The 17,343-nt window shown below is 41.1% G+C and overlaps 1 protein-coding gene across 1 annotated transcript; it reads right to left on the reverse strand.

The window, feature by feature from the left end:
* Window positions 1-63: 63 nt before the first annotated feature.
* fam149b1 (family with sequence similarity 149 member B1) lies at window positions 64-17,114 on the reverse strand. Its single transcript, XM_088917196.1, has 16 exons — window positions 16,616-17,114; window positions 14,114-14,227; window positions 13,689-13,839; window positions 12,497-12,639; window positions 10,950-11,069; window positions 9,727-9,885; window positions 9,251-9,429; window positions 8,184-8,311; window positions 7,200-7,259; window positions 6,486-6,589; window positions 5,435-5,659; window positions 4,249-4,372; window positions 3,905-4,030; window positions 2,822-2,900; window positions 2,295-2,432; window positions 64-940 (listed from the first exon to the last, which is right to left on the reverse strand). Exons 1-16 carry the CDS (start codon window positions 16,660-16,662, stop codon window positions 858-860), a joined length of 1,980 nt encoding a protein of 659 aa, XP_088773322.1. The 5' UTR covers window positions 16,663-17,114; the 3' UTR covers window positions 64-857.
* Window positions 17,115-17,343: the final 229 nt, after the last annotated feature.

Below are 17,343 nucleotides of genomic sequence, written 5' to 3' on the forward strand. Positions count from 1 at the left end.
TCTTTGTCAGTGCATTACTATGAAGTGGAAATTATAGACCGGACAAAGTTCACTTCCCGTACCCAGTACAAAAAAAACTTTATTTGCTTGAGTAATTATATTACACAAGTTTTTGTGTATAAAATACATGGTACAGAGAGAAGAAATATTATTGTAGAACATTTGTACATTTCAAGCTTTTAGTTAGCCCACTGACTAGATGGACTCGTTTTGCCTGAGAGCTGGGGAAGCTGTAATGGTACATTTGCCAGCTGTACTGCCCAGCCTGTATGTGCTGGAGCAGTAGAACCTGGTAGTGCCAGACTGCCATGACCCTTCATTGCTGACATGGAAATGGCCCTTAGTATTCTGTCACTCTTCATGGACTGCCTCTGACTTGCCTTATGTAACCGTGCAATCACTAGAGCTACTTAGAAAAAAAACGACCTTATGAAACTTTCCCTTTCAATATCGCCAAGAAAATTGTATTTTCTGTAGTGTCTCTCCGTTGTGGTTTATGTGGTACAATACTGTCACACCATCATTATGCAAACCTGACCAACCTAAAATAGTCACATTTTTTCGCGGATTATCTGCTCCATCATAGACCAGGAATGTCAAAATGTGCATTATCTGTGGAGGAGAGACAAAATATAACATCTAGACATTGGTAGCAACTGTAAAACTAGGCAAATTGCTTATGGTCTTTGGCAGCCACTTAAATTGTAATTCAGTGTACAAAAATAGGGCATTTAAAAAACTGTGCATTCATAAAAGCTGCTTTATAAAGCGTCCGTGTACCCAGGTAATGCTGTGTGCTGTGCAGGCGGTTTGTCCTTGTGGCGTGTTGCAGTACAACATTGTATCTGTAGAAGGTGCTATAGCCCCTGTCTGCTGCTCCGTGAAGTGTAGCCACCCCTGGAGTAGGAGCGAGCTGGAACAGGCACAGGAACCAGCAGAGCTGAGGGAGGGCAAGACACGCACAGACCCGTTTGGTACATGTAAAATAACTTGAGCACAGATGCTAATATAAGTTTGATACCCTACAACTAAAATGTCTCGTGTACCTGGGCGAGTAGCAAACAAACTTGTAATGTGCTTTGTCAATGTTCAACATTTATGTGTATTTAAGGCACTGGAAATATACCCTTATAACTTATACACAACTCTTCACAAATGTAAAAACACTCCACCATCTGTTTGCATTTGTACAAACAAGGCCAGCTCACCTGATCCACAAAAACCCAGGATCAGTGATAGTACATTCATGTTTTGAATCTGGAAAATATTTTTGTGAACATTCTAACTTTTTAAAGACCCCAGCTGCAAAACTCCTACTGACAAAATAGTTTTGCTATTACTCAGTCTTATTTTAACATGTTGGTTCTAACAATTCTTACCATCCAAAATTGCCCTTTTTAAATTAAAAGATTTGTCATTTTCAGTTTTTCAAAAATAAAAAATAGCGATATGAATGTGTGAACACTCATACTTAATTTCAGCACACACGACACAAACGCTTCCTTGCTGCCAGTAGTACCACCTCCCCCCTCCAAGTTTCTATTAAAGGGCCGTTAACGTGGGACTGCTATGCTGGTAGGATCAAGTCTGCACTGCCACCTCTGGCGTGATGGATCTCGGCTGTCGAGAGCCCAATATAATCAAAACAGGACAGGATCCGGGAACGACAGGGGAGTGAATGCTGCAGCTCTAAAAGCTGTGCCAGAATCTTAGCTGCAGTGAAACCACCCAAACACCCATTAGCAAGAGTATGAGGTGAGAGCAACACCAGTAATACTGTACACCTGGACACCCTAACACTCCTTGGTTAGCATACAGATGGGATTAGGGTCCAAGTTTTATATTGTAGCATTTATGAGGAGTCACGTACCCTGTGAAGTTAATTTCTGTGAATCATACAATTTTTGCCAATCTTTGTTTTGCCCCTTCTATCCATTAAATTATGCATTAGATGTGTGGATACGCTTGGCACACATTGCAGAACATCTTTGAAAAAAGACTTGACAGAATATGAAGCCCTTTACGTCAATGTAGAAAAAAGAAAAGTGAATTACCTGTAAAATAGTGATTACTCATGATTATGGAGATAAGGAAAAAAGTAGTTGCTCTTTCAGCACAACAACATAAAATGAACAGAGAAAAGATGGAGAGAATGACAAACAGCTGGGTGAAAGATGCTCTAACCCCAAAATACCAGGTTGTCACATGATCTTCCTATGCACAATTAACCTTAAGGATCCTGGTTTTGGTAAAGCAGGTCACTAATTCACACACTTACTTTATTACACACTGACCTGGGGGGGGCAGGGATGAATCAGGCTCCTCCTCGTCTTCAATGGGTGAATGCCCGAGCACATGGTGCTGGAAGGAGTCCAGGAAGGAGGAACTGCTGATGCCCAGGCTGATGCCAGTAACCCCAATGCCCAGCGAATCTTCCAAAGGACAGCAGACAAAGTGGGCGAATCAGTCCAATAATAGAGCTCTTACATTTCATAAACAGATTTAGTATAGAAAATAAGAATCTGATTCACCTATTTTTTAAAAACAGTCGCATGCAATTTTATCATGGAATTCAGCCTTTTCACTTATTTTATGAGTGTTGAAAACAGACCAGAAAACATACAGTAAATGGAAATACATCTATTACAATCACATTTTTTTTACAATTCAGTCACTGTTACGAATGTACGTTGTCTTGGATAATGTAATCAGCTATATAACTCATCTATTAAACAAGAGCTCTGTTGTTTAAGATTTTAAACCCAACCAATGGTAAAAGGTGTTTTTTAAAACCCTGTGCTGCCTGCATTTGCAAACCCACCTGTGCCTGCCGACCTACCCAGGCGGCCCTGTCCAACGCTGTCCAGCACAGTGAAAGATCGCCGGTACGGAGTGTCTGACTAAAACACAGAATAGTGTCAATGGCACAACCAAGATGTTTCCTAGACCTGTACATTAGTATATTTACTACCCCTTTAAAAATAAGCCCTTCCCTGGTCTCAAAAGGCCTTGGGAAAAATGTTAAGTTTGACCAACCAAACTAAAAATGACATAATTACAGCTTAGGAGACAAAGACCTAAAAATAAGGTATTTCAGCGTGTAAGGATAGAGGGAAAGAGTGCTACTATTAATAATTCCTTGCATGTGCATAGCTCTTTCCAACCTAAAGGATCCCAAAGGTTCATTATATAGTGAGGCACCTCCTTCATTAAACACTGCAGTTCAGCACCTACACTGCAGATGATGTACAGCAGACATTACGTACCAGCAGTACCTTCTCCACAGCAGATGAAGTGGAGAAGAGAGAAATTACAAGAGTGGAATTTAACCAGGACTTCAGGGTTAACATCTCTCCTCATATAAACAGTGTCATAGGATCTTTAATTCCTGCAAGTAGTCAGGGCCTTCGTGTAATGTTTCCTGTCACCACAGTGAAACTGTTTTGGGGGAATTCTAGTCCAGAGGGAATAGTGTCTCCTACTGGTTCCCCACCATCACTCACAACAGGAGCCTGGATTTCTTTATTCTTTTTCCCAGTAACGACCAGCCTTGCTTAGCTTCAGAGATCTGACAAGATCAGACTACAAGGTGGTAATGCTGCTGCTCTGTAATTCCCAGAGGATTCAGAAGACTCCCATTGCATAGTTTCCTCCACTTCAGATATTATAAGCGCTCACAGGTGCTTTTTATTTTTTGTTACTAATTTTGTTAATAATTTCCTTAATTTTGTATGGATAGAAAATAAAATGAGTTAATATTACATACATTTCTTTTTTTGTTTTTCTTTATAAGTATAATTTCAAACAGTGTCTACAGCTCCAAGAAATTAAACTGCTCAAATTACTATACAACAGAGGTCCTGGGCTGTCGGAGGAAGTGACTGCTGTTGTGATTGGCTCTTACCCGGAAGGTGTGAGTGGTGTTGGGGCGTGAGAAGACGTCCAGCGTCTGTAGCCTCTCGCGGGGGGGCTGGGCCCCCGTCTCGTCCGTCACTGCGCTGTGCGCTCTGCTGGAGGACCCCCGCTGCCTCTGTGGACAAACACCACAAATGCACACAAGCATCAGCACAGAAGCCCAGCACGCGGGAGTACGTGTGCACACACGCACAGACAGTGCAACAGCAGCACCGCTGAACGCCACATTGTCGTTTTCCACACTGGTACCCCACGGTCGAAGCTTGGAGCCACGCCGCCTGGCAGTGCTGTGTGCATCAGTGCTGGTCTCACTGTGCCTTGGGCGAGCAGTACCTGAATCTGACGGAGGCTCTGTCCCGGGGGTGGGGGATCAGCGTCACCTGTGCCGATAGGTGGAAGTAGGTTGTTGCGGCTCAAGGGCATGGGGGGTGAGGCCAGGCGGTCGCTTGCAGTGGGCCTGGGCAGAAGCAATAGACATAATCAGCCACAACTAAGTACACAGGGACTGTGTACTTCAAAACACAAGTTACAGACAAGAGGAAGCCATGCAGCCCATCTATTCTGTTTGGTTTCTAGTAAAATGTAAAATGGATGTGCTTTGTGTCGCTTGTTCCATACTTTAACCCCTTCTGTAAAGAAATGCTACAGTACCTTTTCTCCATTTTAAAAGCACATCCACAGAGCTTTAATGTGTGTCCTGATTTGTGTTTCACTGCTGATTGTGAAGAAGTCCACTGTGATAAATATATCAATGCCTTTGAGGACTTTAAACACTTGAATCAGGTCACTTCCTAATCTTCTCTGTTCAAGACTGAAACAGTTCAGTTTTTTTAGCCTGTTATCAGAGGAAATGTATTTATACCTAGGAATGTATCTGGTTTCTCTTCTATACACTGATTTCAGAATGGTAGTATCTTTTTTTTTCTTCTATGCGCTGTATTTCTTTCAAGTGTGCAGCATAGTAAAACACCATGATTCGTTTGAATAATATTCCAGAAACAATAATATAACATAAAACACATTAAACTTTATTTTCCATTCAGTACACTACCATCTTTATGCTAAACAGATGAGCACTTTAACTTACAGTGCACATTCAGTACAAAATATCTTTACATTCTTGCCTAAAGCTGAAATTATGCTAAGTAACTTATAAAGTCACTACTGTACATGTCTTTTATTCTCTGTTTCACACCAGTGCGCTGTAGACTGCTTGCTACAGTTGGGGAGCATTCCAAACACAAATTTGATGTCAGCAGGTCAATAAAACCAATAGATCAATTTTCAAACCTTTTCTTTCTGAAACAAACTGCACTCTCTGTTTTCTGAAACAAGTGATTAAGTTTACCGAGAATATCTAGAATGAGATAGCATGAATATGAGAGAAAAACATTTCTAGAAAACTGGAGTATTCTTGATATTAGCAAAATGGGGACAAAGTTCACAGGGGAGTAAATGGATCTGAAGAGTGATTCTACAAGCACCCAGTTGTACGGCCCTGCAGCCCTCAGAAACTCACAGGCGTGTTCCACGAATGACCTCATCCATGGACCCCAGGGTGCCGGACTGAGACAGACCAGGTGTGATGGGGTGCAGGGTTCGTGGAGGAGGGTTCCGACGCCGGGCAGACTGTGGGGGACGTGACAGTGAGGAAGAGCTCTGTTCCAGCTGCCGGCGAGGACGAGATTTGCTGGAGGGGATGGCACTCGAACCCGGACGATGAGACATCCTCTCTTCTGATTCCCTGTGAAAAAAGTTACACAGACAGGTGATTAATACGTCGATGTAGTAACGTCAACCTCTCTTAACACACTCGTATACTTATATCATATTAAAAAGCTATTTAGAAATAAAAAGCTTTTTTATTTTATTTACCGTGTTTTATTAAATATAATACATTTTATTGTATAAAATAAAAATAAATATTATTTTATTATAAATAAAAGCTTTTTATTGTATTTCTACCATTGAAAACTATACTTTTCATGCACAGCATTATCTCCAGCTAATTTTGCCCAAGTGCAAAATGCGAATTCCTTCATTCCATTGAATGTTCATGCATGTGATTGGTATTTCCTCTAGACTGAAAGTGTTTGGGGAAAAGAAAGCTGTGTTATGACAGGTGGCATATAACTCAAATGTTTTTTTCCGATACCAATTTGACCCAGGGAAAATGTTAACAGACTTATACAGATGGCTGCACAAAAAAGTGGCACTATTAGAAACACACATAAGCATCAAATCTAATTCTTGTTACCTTTTTATCATTTATCTAGGTCTACATTTTTCGATGAAATCTAAGTCTTTGTCTGAGAAATGTAATGCTACACCACACCAGCTGTAGCTCTTGCACAACGTAAATATTTCAGTGTCCTAATTGCTTTGCATTTAAACAAAGATAAAAAAAAACAGCTGCCAGTACATTTTGACCTCCGTCAAGAAAAATGCTATTTCTCTAGGTCTGACAAAACGTGAGGTCACCAGGAGGCACTGTAGTCACGAGAAGTGAATGAGCATGTGTCGGTGTGTACACAGTGCTTGTGCAGGGAGCTGGGGTTGGCTATTCGTACTGTGTTTTATCCAAGACTCCCAGGGTCCTCTGCTGTAGGGGGATCCCGTGGATGACGATGAGGCCATTGAGGTTGTGGTGGGCACCCCCAGGCACTCTGCTGGACTATGGAAAGAAACAAGAGTCAGCTGCAGTCAAGCCAAATTTCAGAGGTGATGCTCTATAAACAGCTGCTAATGCATCTTCACATGGCTCATTTTGTTTTGTATTTATTGACTTTCTCCCTATGCCTTATCATAAATTGTCACAGTATAGGGCAAGGGTTACCATCAGTTACCGGGTCTTTCCTATTATTCCACTGCATGATTTTACTACATGCCTCTCTTCAAATTGTGTGATTTGGCTACTCCAAAGTCCGAAGATTTGATTCTGTGTGGTATAGGGAAGCAGTCCAACTAATTTTGCAGTTACACAAACCTTTTCCATTTCAACTAAAAGACAGAAGAAGAAGCAGAGAAGACGAAAGGTACATTTATTAGTTTATCTGAACAGGGTGTTCCTCTAAAAATTGCGAAGTGGAAAAAAGAAGCACCTGCTGTTAATAAGAGGAACCGTGCATCCACTGTGTATGAAAAGTCAGGCACAAGAGAAGGCAAGATACAGTCTCTGACTGAATAAACTCTCTCTGGTGGTTTTGTCAAAACTGGCAATCCCTACACTGTCTAACAGAACTAACATCACATTCACTGTCTTTCCCCATTAGAGTGTTACATACAGGAGGAGGCTTTCTCTGCCTTTTGGATTTCCGGCTGGACTTGTGCTTTGACTTTGTGCTCTTTGGAAAAGAAAGAAAGGACAAAGAGGGAAAGGAAGACATAAATAAATACATAAATAAAAAGGAGGCAGTGTGGCAGGTGTTGAGCAGAACAGGGGCAAATTAAAACAGAATAGGAAAAAAAGGAGAAGTTCCTGAATTGGAAGCCTGAATAAGAAGAATGAAAAGAGTCAAAGGCTATAAAAAGCAACAAGAATGAAGACCTCTACATACTGTGCTACTGTTTAGTGTCAGAGAATAGTTCATCATGGAAGTCAAACACCAAACTTCCAAACCACTCTATTTTTATATAGTATAACTTTGGTACAATCAATTATGTAACTATGGAGGTAGCCATAACAAGTGAATGGACTAGAAAGCCTGGTATTTGACTACCTTAATAGAGATGTTAGTTAAAGCCATTTTTATTACCAGTAATTTATTTTAGTAACAAAGTAAAGTTATGTTAACATTCACAGTCAGTTCTACACAATCATAATTAAAGTAGTGTCACTCCCCCTTACTGACCCTGACTTTGGTGCAGAAATACTGTATCACTGTAGGTGCTAGTTGCATGAAGATAGACTGAATTCTTTATGTCCTGGTAAATCATTCAAGCTACACAAAATGGTTTCATAATCTTCCATTAAACTATTCTAACTTCAGAATTAATGGTTTCATAATTTAATCTTCCATTAAACTATTCTAACCTCAGTATTGCTATGGATTGTGGAAACACACAGATTTCTCCTTAAATCATTATTTTTTACATTCTATAGCACAAAATGACAGACTTCTGCAATAAAGCAGCATTTCTCGGTGTGCTATTGTGTATAAGCGAACTAAACGATCCTCACTAAACAATAAGGTGCTGGTTCCATTTTCAGCTGATATATGCAAAGCGAAGCCTGTGCTCCACACCCCCCACCCCTTGGTTTCACCGACCTGTGGCTGTAGGCTGGTGGAGAAAGAGGGGGCCCTGGGCTGGCTGACTCTCAGTTGCACCGCCGGCAGGAATGAACTGTCTGAATCTGGACGCACAGGGATGACCGTCACAGCATTCCTCTCGTCATCTGCACAGTGAAAAAACAGGCCTGTGGTCAGCCTTCAGACCATGTTCTTCCTTTACACCAGGCAACTCAGGTTTAACTCATGACCCTTCCTTAATTCCGCAGCGGCACATCATGTTACTGTCATTATAACATTATAGGGTAGAGAAGTACTATAGTATAGTAACACTTATCCACTGATAGCAAATGTGCTGAAGGGCATGGCAAAATAGCATTTTGAAAGCAACGTAAATGTGAGGTAGATGAGTTGGAAAAACATGGCAAAATGAAAAATCACCATGCAAATGTTAAGCTTTTGCAAGGACTGTGGAAGCATAGCTATTCCTCAAAGGCTGCCCTCTTGTTCACCCAGAGGCAACCGTCTGTTTATGGGAAGCAGGGCTCTACCAAAGTAGCTACATCTGAGTTTCAGCAACCCAATGTTTTCAATATTCATGTACAAAACCTAAAATACACTATATATACACTGTTAATGTACACTACTGTACCGACTGCCAAAAAGAAGGCCACCAGCCTATACATTTTCAATTCTGAACAACTCTGCTACTGCTCTAATGATTTTTACCACAGTAAAGAATGATTTCCTTCTGCCCACAAAAAAGACCATGATCAAGAAGAAGCAATCAAACCCATCATTCTGAACCACTACATTCTGTTGTGTTAAGATACAAAAACTTTCTGTATTATTATATGGAATAGCTAAGTAGCTATTTTCTCTGCAATGCAGAACATTTCATTATTTCATAACACATAGAACCAGTTGTTATTTTTATTTTGTTAACTTGAACCATGGTTTTTAAAGTAGCATTTCAATTTGGCCTTTTTCCATTGTTAATTTAGTCTCCTCAAGTTATTATTTTACGCATTCTGTAGCACTTTGAGTTATCTAGCCATGAAGACTCCCGTATAAAGTAAAGGCTGATCAATGTCGAAAGCGTGTACCGGAGCTACAGCCCTCCCAGAGCCTGCGAACCAGCTCCTCCATGCAGCCCACCAGTTCTCTCCAGACATCATCGAACAGCAGGTCCAGCACCGCCTGACGCCGACAGTGGCATGGAGACACCGGGGGAAGGCCCTTCCTCCTGCGGAACCCCACCTTCCCCCTCTCCCACTCCTCCTCCCTGCAACACATGCAGACACACCTTCGGTTTCAGAGCAGCAAGCACACTGGCACACATGCAGCCTCACTTAGTCCTACAGATAAACACGCTTAGCTGTACACAGACCCACATTCACTGTCGCACAAACCTTTATAGACAGCATCCACCATAGTCACCACCACATCATATACACAAGGGATTACAATCATGCTGCAGGTGTGATCATGCCAGTGCTGTGATAATGCTAGATACAGATCCAGTGCATAAGGTAAGGTGCAAGGGGTCAGAGGTCAGGGCTCGGCATGGGGAGTTACTCACAGGTCCCTGCAGTCAAAGGCGAGGTATTCCTCTACAAGCCCCTCTGCTGCAATCACCCGTGGCTCATCCTCACTCTTCAGCCAAGGGGGTGCTCCAGGGGGAGTGTCAGCATCTGCACAGGGCTTGGACAACACAGCCTTCCGTCCTTGCACACTCAGCCTGGACAGAGAGACGCCATTATAAATGACACACGCAGAACCACTATCACTCAGAGATACTGGCACACGCAGAACCACCGCCAAACGCAGAACCACTATAACTCAGAGATACTGACGCACGCAGAACCACCACCACACGAAGAACCACTATCACTCAGAGATACTGGCACACTCAGAACCACCGCCAAACGTAGAACCACTATCACTCAGAGATACTGACACATGCAGAACCACCGCCACACGCAGAACCACCATCACTCAGAGATACTGACACACAGAACCACTATCACTCAGAGATACTGACACACAGAACCACTGCCACACGCAAAACCACTATCACTCAGAGATACTGACACACAGAACCACCGCCACACTCAGAACCACTATCACTCAGAGATACTGGCACACAGAACCAACATCACTCAGAGATACTGGCACACGCAGAACCACTGCCACACGCAGAACCACTATCACTCAGAGATACTGACACACACAGAACCACAGACACGATGTAGAACCCCTCATACTGTACATGTACAACCAAGAATGATCATGTGGACACAAAGGCAGGCAGACTCAAAAAAGACAAGAAAAACATGAGTGAGCATCCATAAATATTTGTTTGAAGTTTAATAATACTAATAAAAACTAAAACAAATTTAATATTTTTCTGTCTCAACTTGCAATTTGCAAAATTAATATTAAAAATACTTTTTTTCTGATTGGCATCTGTACAATTATTAACATAACATACAATGAAAATCTAAAGTAATGTAATATCTCTTCCTAAAAATCCCAGTGTTAGTGTTGCAGGATTTATTCAATATTGATTCAATGAATGCAACTCAATAGCAGTACAGACCATGTTTTATTACACTGGCAACAGAAAAGTCAGAAAACTGACACTGCACCAACATTAATAAAGCTTGTCCACACCACTATAATGATAGGGAGAGAAAAAGGAAATGCTTTACTTGTGTTTTGTTTCTTTGTTTGTGTTTACCGAGCTGTGCCACTCCAGGAAACGAGACAGACCTGGCCTGTTGGCCAGTGTGACAGACTCACTCTGTGTTGCTCCTCCCCCTGCTCTGGCTGGTTGCTTTGGAGATGGCTGGCCCTGCCCCTGTAGTAGAGAACCACTGGAATCCCTCATCAGTGGGACACACGAGCTGAGTGCCCAGGATCCTGCAACGCACAACAGCACAGATCAACCTCTCTTTAAAATGTTATAAAATGGCTTTAAAGTTAGAATTCTTCTGTGTATTTTTTCCAAATCACAATCCTTAAGAGCATAAAAAGGTCAGAAATGTGTCCCATGGAGCTGAGGGGTTTGTTCCAGATCTCCGTAAAGATGTTACGCCTGGTTTATCTCTTAAATAATCAAATCATAACCCTGTTTTTGTATCTTTGTTGCTTTAGAAGATGTTCAAGTAGGTAGCTGTGTCAGCATGCGTAGGCTGAAAAGGAGAAAGCAAAGGTTTATTCCATGCTGAAAAGAAAAGAGACAACGCTTCAGCTGTGGAGCCTACACAACTGAAGAAGGCTCCACAGCCTAAACGTTGCTTCTCTTTTCTTTTCATCATCCAGGTGGATGCTGCACATTGGTGGTGGTGGAGGAGAGTCCCCATTACCTGTAAAGCACTTTGAGTGGAGTGTCCAGAAAAGCGCTATAGAAGTGTAAGCAATTATTATTATTTCTTGAGATGCGCACACCTGCTTTTGTTGTTGGCTGTTACAACATGCTTACCAAGTCAATTATACCTAGGCCTGAGAAATGGATATACATCAAGAAGAGCAATGATCCAAATGCAGATCCCTGTTGTACTCCAGTAATAACCTGACACCAGTCTTGAGAGTAATTCAAAACCTTTTATAAAATTTCAGTTCATTACACATCATAAAGTTATCCACTGTTATACAGTAACTGCTTGCTCAAAGAAATCAATGAGTTGATTAAGATCTGCTCCTTTTAAATTCACGCCAATTATGAAGTTTCCATTGTGATGAACTTAAAGTATTTCACTCCCTATCTGATTTGTTTGGAATGTGTCAAAGACATCTTATACTTAAAGTCCTAAATCTACCATTTTTACGTTAAAACAGATTTTATTGTTATGAAAACAAAAATGCATAATCTCAGCACAGCTTTTGAACCAAGATTATACCCTCATGTGATACCTTTACAAGTAAAGCTCTAGCCTACATTAAAATAACTAAAGACTCCTGTTCATTTTTCTGTCTTCTCCATTAATTTTCCCTTTATAATGATCGTTAATCTTTCAATGTAAAAATTCGAAGTGTTTGAGATAAATCGTACATCTATGTATTAATGAGTCTTTTTACAATTACATGTAAATGCTTGAATATGTGCATACACAGAGTCCTGTCAGAATGACCACCTTACGTCTGCTCTGCTATGAGCTTTGAGATACAACACATGTGATAGCGTAAATAAACTTTTCTCCATATACTCATAAATTAACAAGAATACTGACATAAAATCTTCCACATATCTGAACTAAGAAATTAAAAGCTCACCTATCAGAAATGAACAATGATCCCTGACTAACACTATAATGTACTGTGTACACATGCAGCACAGAATGACATACCGGAGGTGGGAGAATCTGCACTTCCACTGCTGGCACTCCTCCTGCAGTCCACGCAGCTGCCCACCTGCCCCTTCCCTGTAGAGCTCCTTGTCGATCTCCTCAAACATCTGTTGTACCTGCCGTGACGCTGCCTTGTCAAACTCCTGCCAAGCAGACGACACAGGTAAAGCCCAAGGCCCATCTGCCACCTGAACCACTGCACCCTGCTCCTGAAGCCTACTCTCTGAGCCTGCATTTGTCGCAGCCTGGATTTCAGCAGGACAAATACTTACTGCTTTGCACTACATTTAAAATGTGCAAATGTTCTGGGACTTAAATCATCTGTTGGAATTATTTACTCAGCTCCAGTACATCTTGGAGCATCATCATCTACATCTTGGTTGTTAGTCAGTTCCTAGAGCCGGGACATGGAAGACAGTTTTGCTGTTCAAAAATCCCACAAAAGATCTGTTTAGCTATGTGCCTGATGTTAGTGTTGCATTTTAGTTTAATTTTATTTTATTATCCTTTTCCAGTAAAAAAAAAACTTAACCAGGCAATTACAGGGGCACAAGGAAGGACTTTGTCCTAGGTGCAAACAGGGGGAATTTACAGACTCCATTATTGGACAGCATGTAATTGGACTGCTCAGATATCCAGCTGAACACAGGGAGAACATGCAAATTCCACACTGTGCTTCACTATGCTGCTGTTTATGCTATAAAAAGCAGTGGAAATCTGAGAACTCTAACTGGCAGAGTGGGCGTGGAGGGCCATTCAGACTACACTGCAGGAGAGTGACATAAATACCCATTAATGACAGTCCCCAGTACTTTACTACCTAAAGCTCAAACTGCTGTTGACTTTTTGTATTCAGTTGCATTGTTAAACAATGGAGCTAGACAAAGTGTAGTCTTTCTGTGTGTTTATTAGAAACTCTGCCAGCACCATCACGTCTTTCAAGGTTTGTTTGTTTTTATTACTTTAATTTTTTATTATTTAAAAAAAATACCCATTTGGAAACTAAGCATTTTGAAGCTTTCAGCAATGAGACGCTTCAATAACAAGTAAGCTGTTAGGCCATTCTACACTTTTTTTTTCATGAGACTTTTCAGTTTAGATTACAACTCAGCAATGAAGCTGTGCTCCCAGTGAAGGTTGTTTCCAGTGCAAGATCTGGGGTGTGTCACCACAGCACAGCATCTGTACTCACATCGTAGCCCCAAGAGAAGACAGAGCTACGCTCGGTGGAGAGCCCAGTGCCAGTGTAGCTGTGGATCCCAGACCAAGATCGTGCTGTATCACCCGCAGTCAACGTTGGGCAGCTTGACCCCCCTGACACCTCTGAACTCTCCGAGTTGCTGCTAATAATCGCCAGGAGAAAGCAGGATAGCTGTGTTAGCAAATAAAAGTCAGTTCACTTAGCCTGGTTACAATAAACGCATTCATGCTAAGCTCCCTACCGAAGGTAGCTTCAACCACAGAAAAGCAAAGCTGTCAGAGAGAGTGCTGGGACACCTCAGTATTCTAAAAATCAAAATTTTGTCATCATTTGTAAATTCTGAGGTATCATGGCTCTTTTCATATGGTGCTGAGGGTGACAAAAAGCTCAGTAGCAGGAAACCTGACAGCTTCTACCTGTTGTCAGTAGGGACAGCTTCTTGAAGGTCATGCAGGTAGCATGGAGGTAGGTTGTCATCATCCACCTCTGGGAGTGGGTGATTATCCAAACTGCTCCGAGAAAGCCCACGTCTGCAAGAGCAAAGTATGGATCAGGCTTTATTTTTCATTAAACCTGTTATTTGCTACGTTAAACACATGAAACATTATACTCATTTTAAACCATCCACAGAACCTGCAGAATACAGTCCTCCTGGATCAGAATTTCCAATAGGCCCTCATGCAAAACATCAGCACACGTGCAGCTGTGCAGGACGTACTCCAATTAGAGGCAAACTACTTCACACTTCCAATGCTTTATTGGTTAAAATAATAGCCAGCATCGCAATTTGTTTTTCCTTCCAAAGTAGTAAAAACATTATTTTATTGTTATATGGGGACCATCATCACCAGTCCAACCAGGCTGCCTGGTGTCAAGAAGATGAATAAATCTCTATATTTCATGACTACCTTTGAATCCGGCAACAAGGTTAGATCACTGGATAATTAAGAATGATTGTTTTTTCCCCCAGATTGAGAGCTCAGACAGAATGAAAATAATAAAACTATGGATTGCTCATGAACAGACATACTACACATCAACACTATTGTGTACACATGCACTCTATACTTATTGCACACCATTGTTGTAAATTCTTCTCATATTCACTATATTTACAGAAGATCATAAAGATGTTTGTAAACAAGGGCTGTTAAATTAAAAACTTCAGTTTTTAATTGTTCATTTTGTGAATTTACTGAAGAGTAGGTGATCACTCTCCAGGGAAACTACTGGGGGTTCCTAAAGAGATACTTTCCACATCTAGCCTAGAACAGCTCGAAATCAACACTGTCATTCTGTGAATTTGCTCTCATAATGCAGACATTTTAAGCTAATTGTCTGCAGTTCAGCTTTTAAAATGCAGTAATTTACAGCAGCATTTTTTACAACAATTATCATGTCAGTTTCATTTTGATTTTAGGTTTCAACTAGGGTCAACTAACTTGAATCAGGGTTACTCAAATCAAAGTGTATTTATCAAATGCACAACAATACAGCGTGCAGCAGTAGTTGCTGGCAATGAAATGTCTTTTCTGCGAGCTCACAGAAATCACAAGAATCACAGAAATCACAAAAATCACAAAAACACAAAAATCACAAAATTGAGGTTATAAAAATAAGGTTACATAATAATAGATGTAATAGAAATTGAATAAAACTCAATATGAGTACAGCTGTTATGTGTCCATGGTGTATTTAATATATACAAGTAGTGCAGTTATGCTGAATACAGTAAAAACTGTGTGTCCATGTAGCCATTACAGGTGATTTGCTAAAGGAGCAGCAGGTTGGGTATTTAGCAGTCTTATTGCCTGGAGGTAGAACCTGTTCTGTAGTCTGTTGGTTCGGTACCGTTTCACCCATAATGTTGAAAACCATGACTGCAAAACCCAGGCAACCACATTACCAACTTGTATTCTGATTTCAGAAGCTAAGCACATTTGGGCCTGGTCAGTATTGAGATGTTAGAACTTTAAGGAAAACCAGATTGCTGCTTTAAGTAGTGCTGATGAACCAGTAGGTGTCTCTTTTCGTTCTGGACCGGAATTTCCAAACCAGTCCCCCAGTACAGTGTTGTAGGACATGCTGTCCTTCAGATAAGAAGTAAGCCTGATGTCCTCAGTTCTTGGCCATTAAAGATCCCAAGGCACTTTTCACAAGAGCAGAGGTGTCAACACAGGTGTCCTGACTAAAATCCACTTTGAGTTAGTACATTCTGGCCTCCCTAAAAATCCCTTTAATTCGAAGGTGAAGTCATTTCTCAGTTACGCACCTGATCCGCTGCGAAATGGGCCAATCGTGCATAATGCCTGTCACATATCACCTGCAGTGCAGGCTCTGCCTTGCAGTGTTTAACAAATACCCTCTTATATGTAAAGTGCTGTGGGAGTCAGTAAATATTATTAGTAATTCTCTTTCCCTCTCTTCTAACACACTGAATTACACACTTTCTCGATGCCCTTGACACCTAGGCCTAAACTCTAATTTAGTCTTTTTTAGCTTAATTGGTCAAACAACATTTTTCTGCCAGTGCAGCATGTCTGCAGTGAGTTACCCGGGAGGTTGTTGCACTTCAGGAGTGGGTGTAGTGTGACCCCTCCTATATGTACAGAACTATATAAATGCAACAAATCATCATGATTATTAACATTATTTTGAACTGTTCCAAATATTTTATAATTCAAGCAATAGCATTACCACTGAAGAAAATCAGTTCCGTCAAATATTATATTACAACCCTCCTTCACGTCTCTCTCAAACAATGGAATAGTCAAACCTATGGATTTAACTCTACAAAATACATTTTATTCCCCTTCAGCTGTGATTTTCTCGCTGTGAAGAGAGGGACTGACTCCGAGAAGATATTTAAAACAGCAATGTCAGTTATCGTACAAAGGGCACAGTTACAGAATACTCACATCTCCAGGCTGTGTGACACAGGTCGTCTGCTGTATCTCGAAATCATTTTCTTGTTCACAATTTTCCCATATCCCTCTCCGACAGGTCCTCCGTTAAGCTACCCTCTGATTCCCGTCCCCGTTGCCTCTTTCGCTGGGGGTGTACCATCGTTCTCACTTTCCCTGAGCTCCACTACTCAAGTCCTCAGTCCTGTAGGATGCCTGTTTACTTGAATATGGACCAATTTTATACTGATACGTTCAGAAAGGGGTGAACATAGCAGAGGAATTAAGTCACCTAAGGACAGAAATATCTACGTATTTTTAAAAAACGACATATTCAGAAATACAAAAGTTCTAATTAGCTGTGAATTGTATTTTTCTGGAAGATGGACGGTTGACCATACCACCCTCTTAAAATGTTTTAATGTTTTCAACCCAAAGCTAGTTTAGCACCATCTAACAACAACAACTAGGCTGTCATGGATACCCATCTTACCCCCCTGTCGTCATGCCTTCTGGGAAAAGTAGTTTTTGCTTCCCAACAATGTCTACGATTTACGAACTCGGCGAATCAGAATAGGACTTCAGATCCCGACTGCCACATAGGAGGGGCTACAATGCTCTCTGGGAAATGTAGTATTTATCTCACATGCCTCTGTTTCAAAGAGCACAATGCGCCCATATACTGTAAATGAGTAGAATAAATATATCAGCTAAACTCTTAATTTTATAATACCTCTAACTGT

This window comes from Atractosteus spatula, chromosome 5 (assembly GCF_055471065.1).
Source record: "Atractosteus spatula isolate fAtrSpa1 chromosome 5, fAtrSpa1.hap1, whole genome shotgun sequence".
In the NCBI taxonomy this organism is placed as follows: domain Eukaryota; kingdom Metazoa; phylum Chordata; class Actinopteri; order Semionotiformes; family Lepisosteidae; genus Atractosteus; species Atractosteus spatula.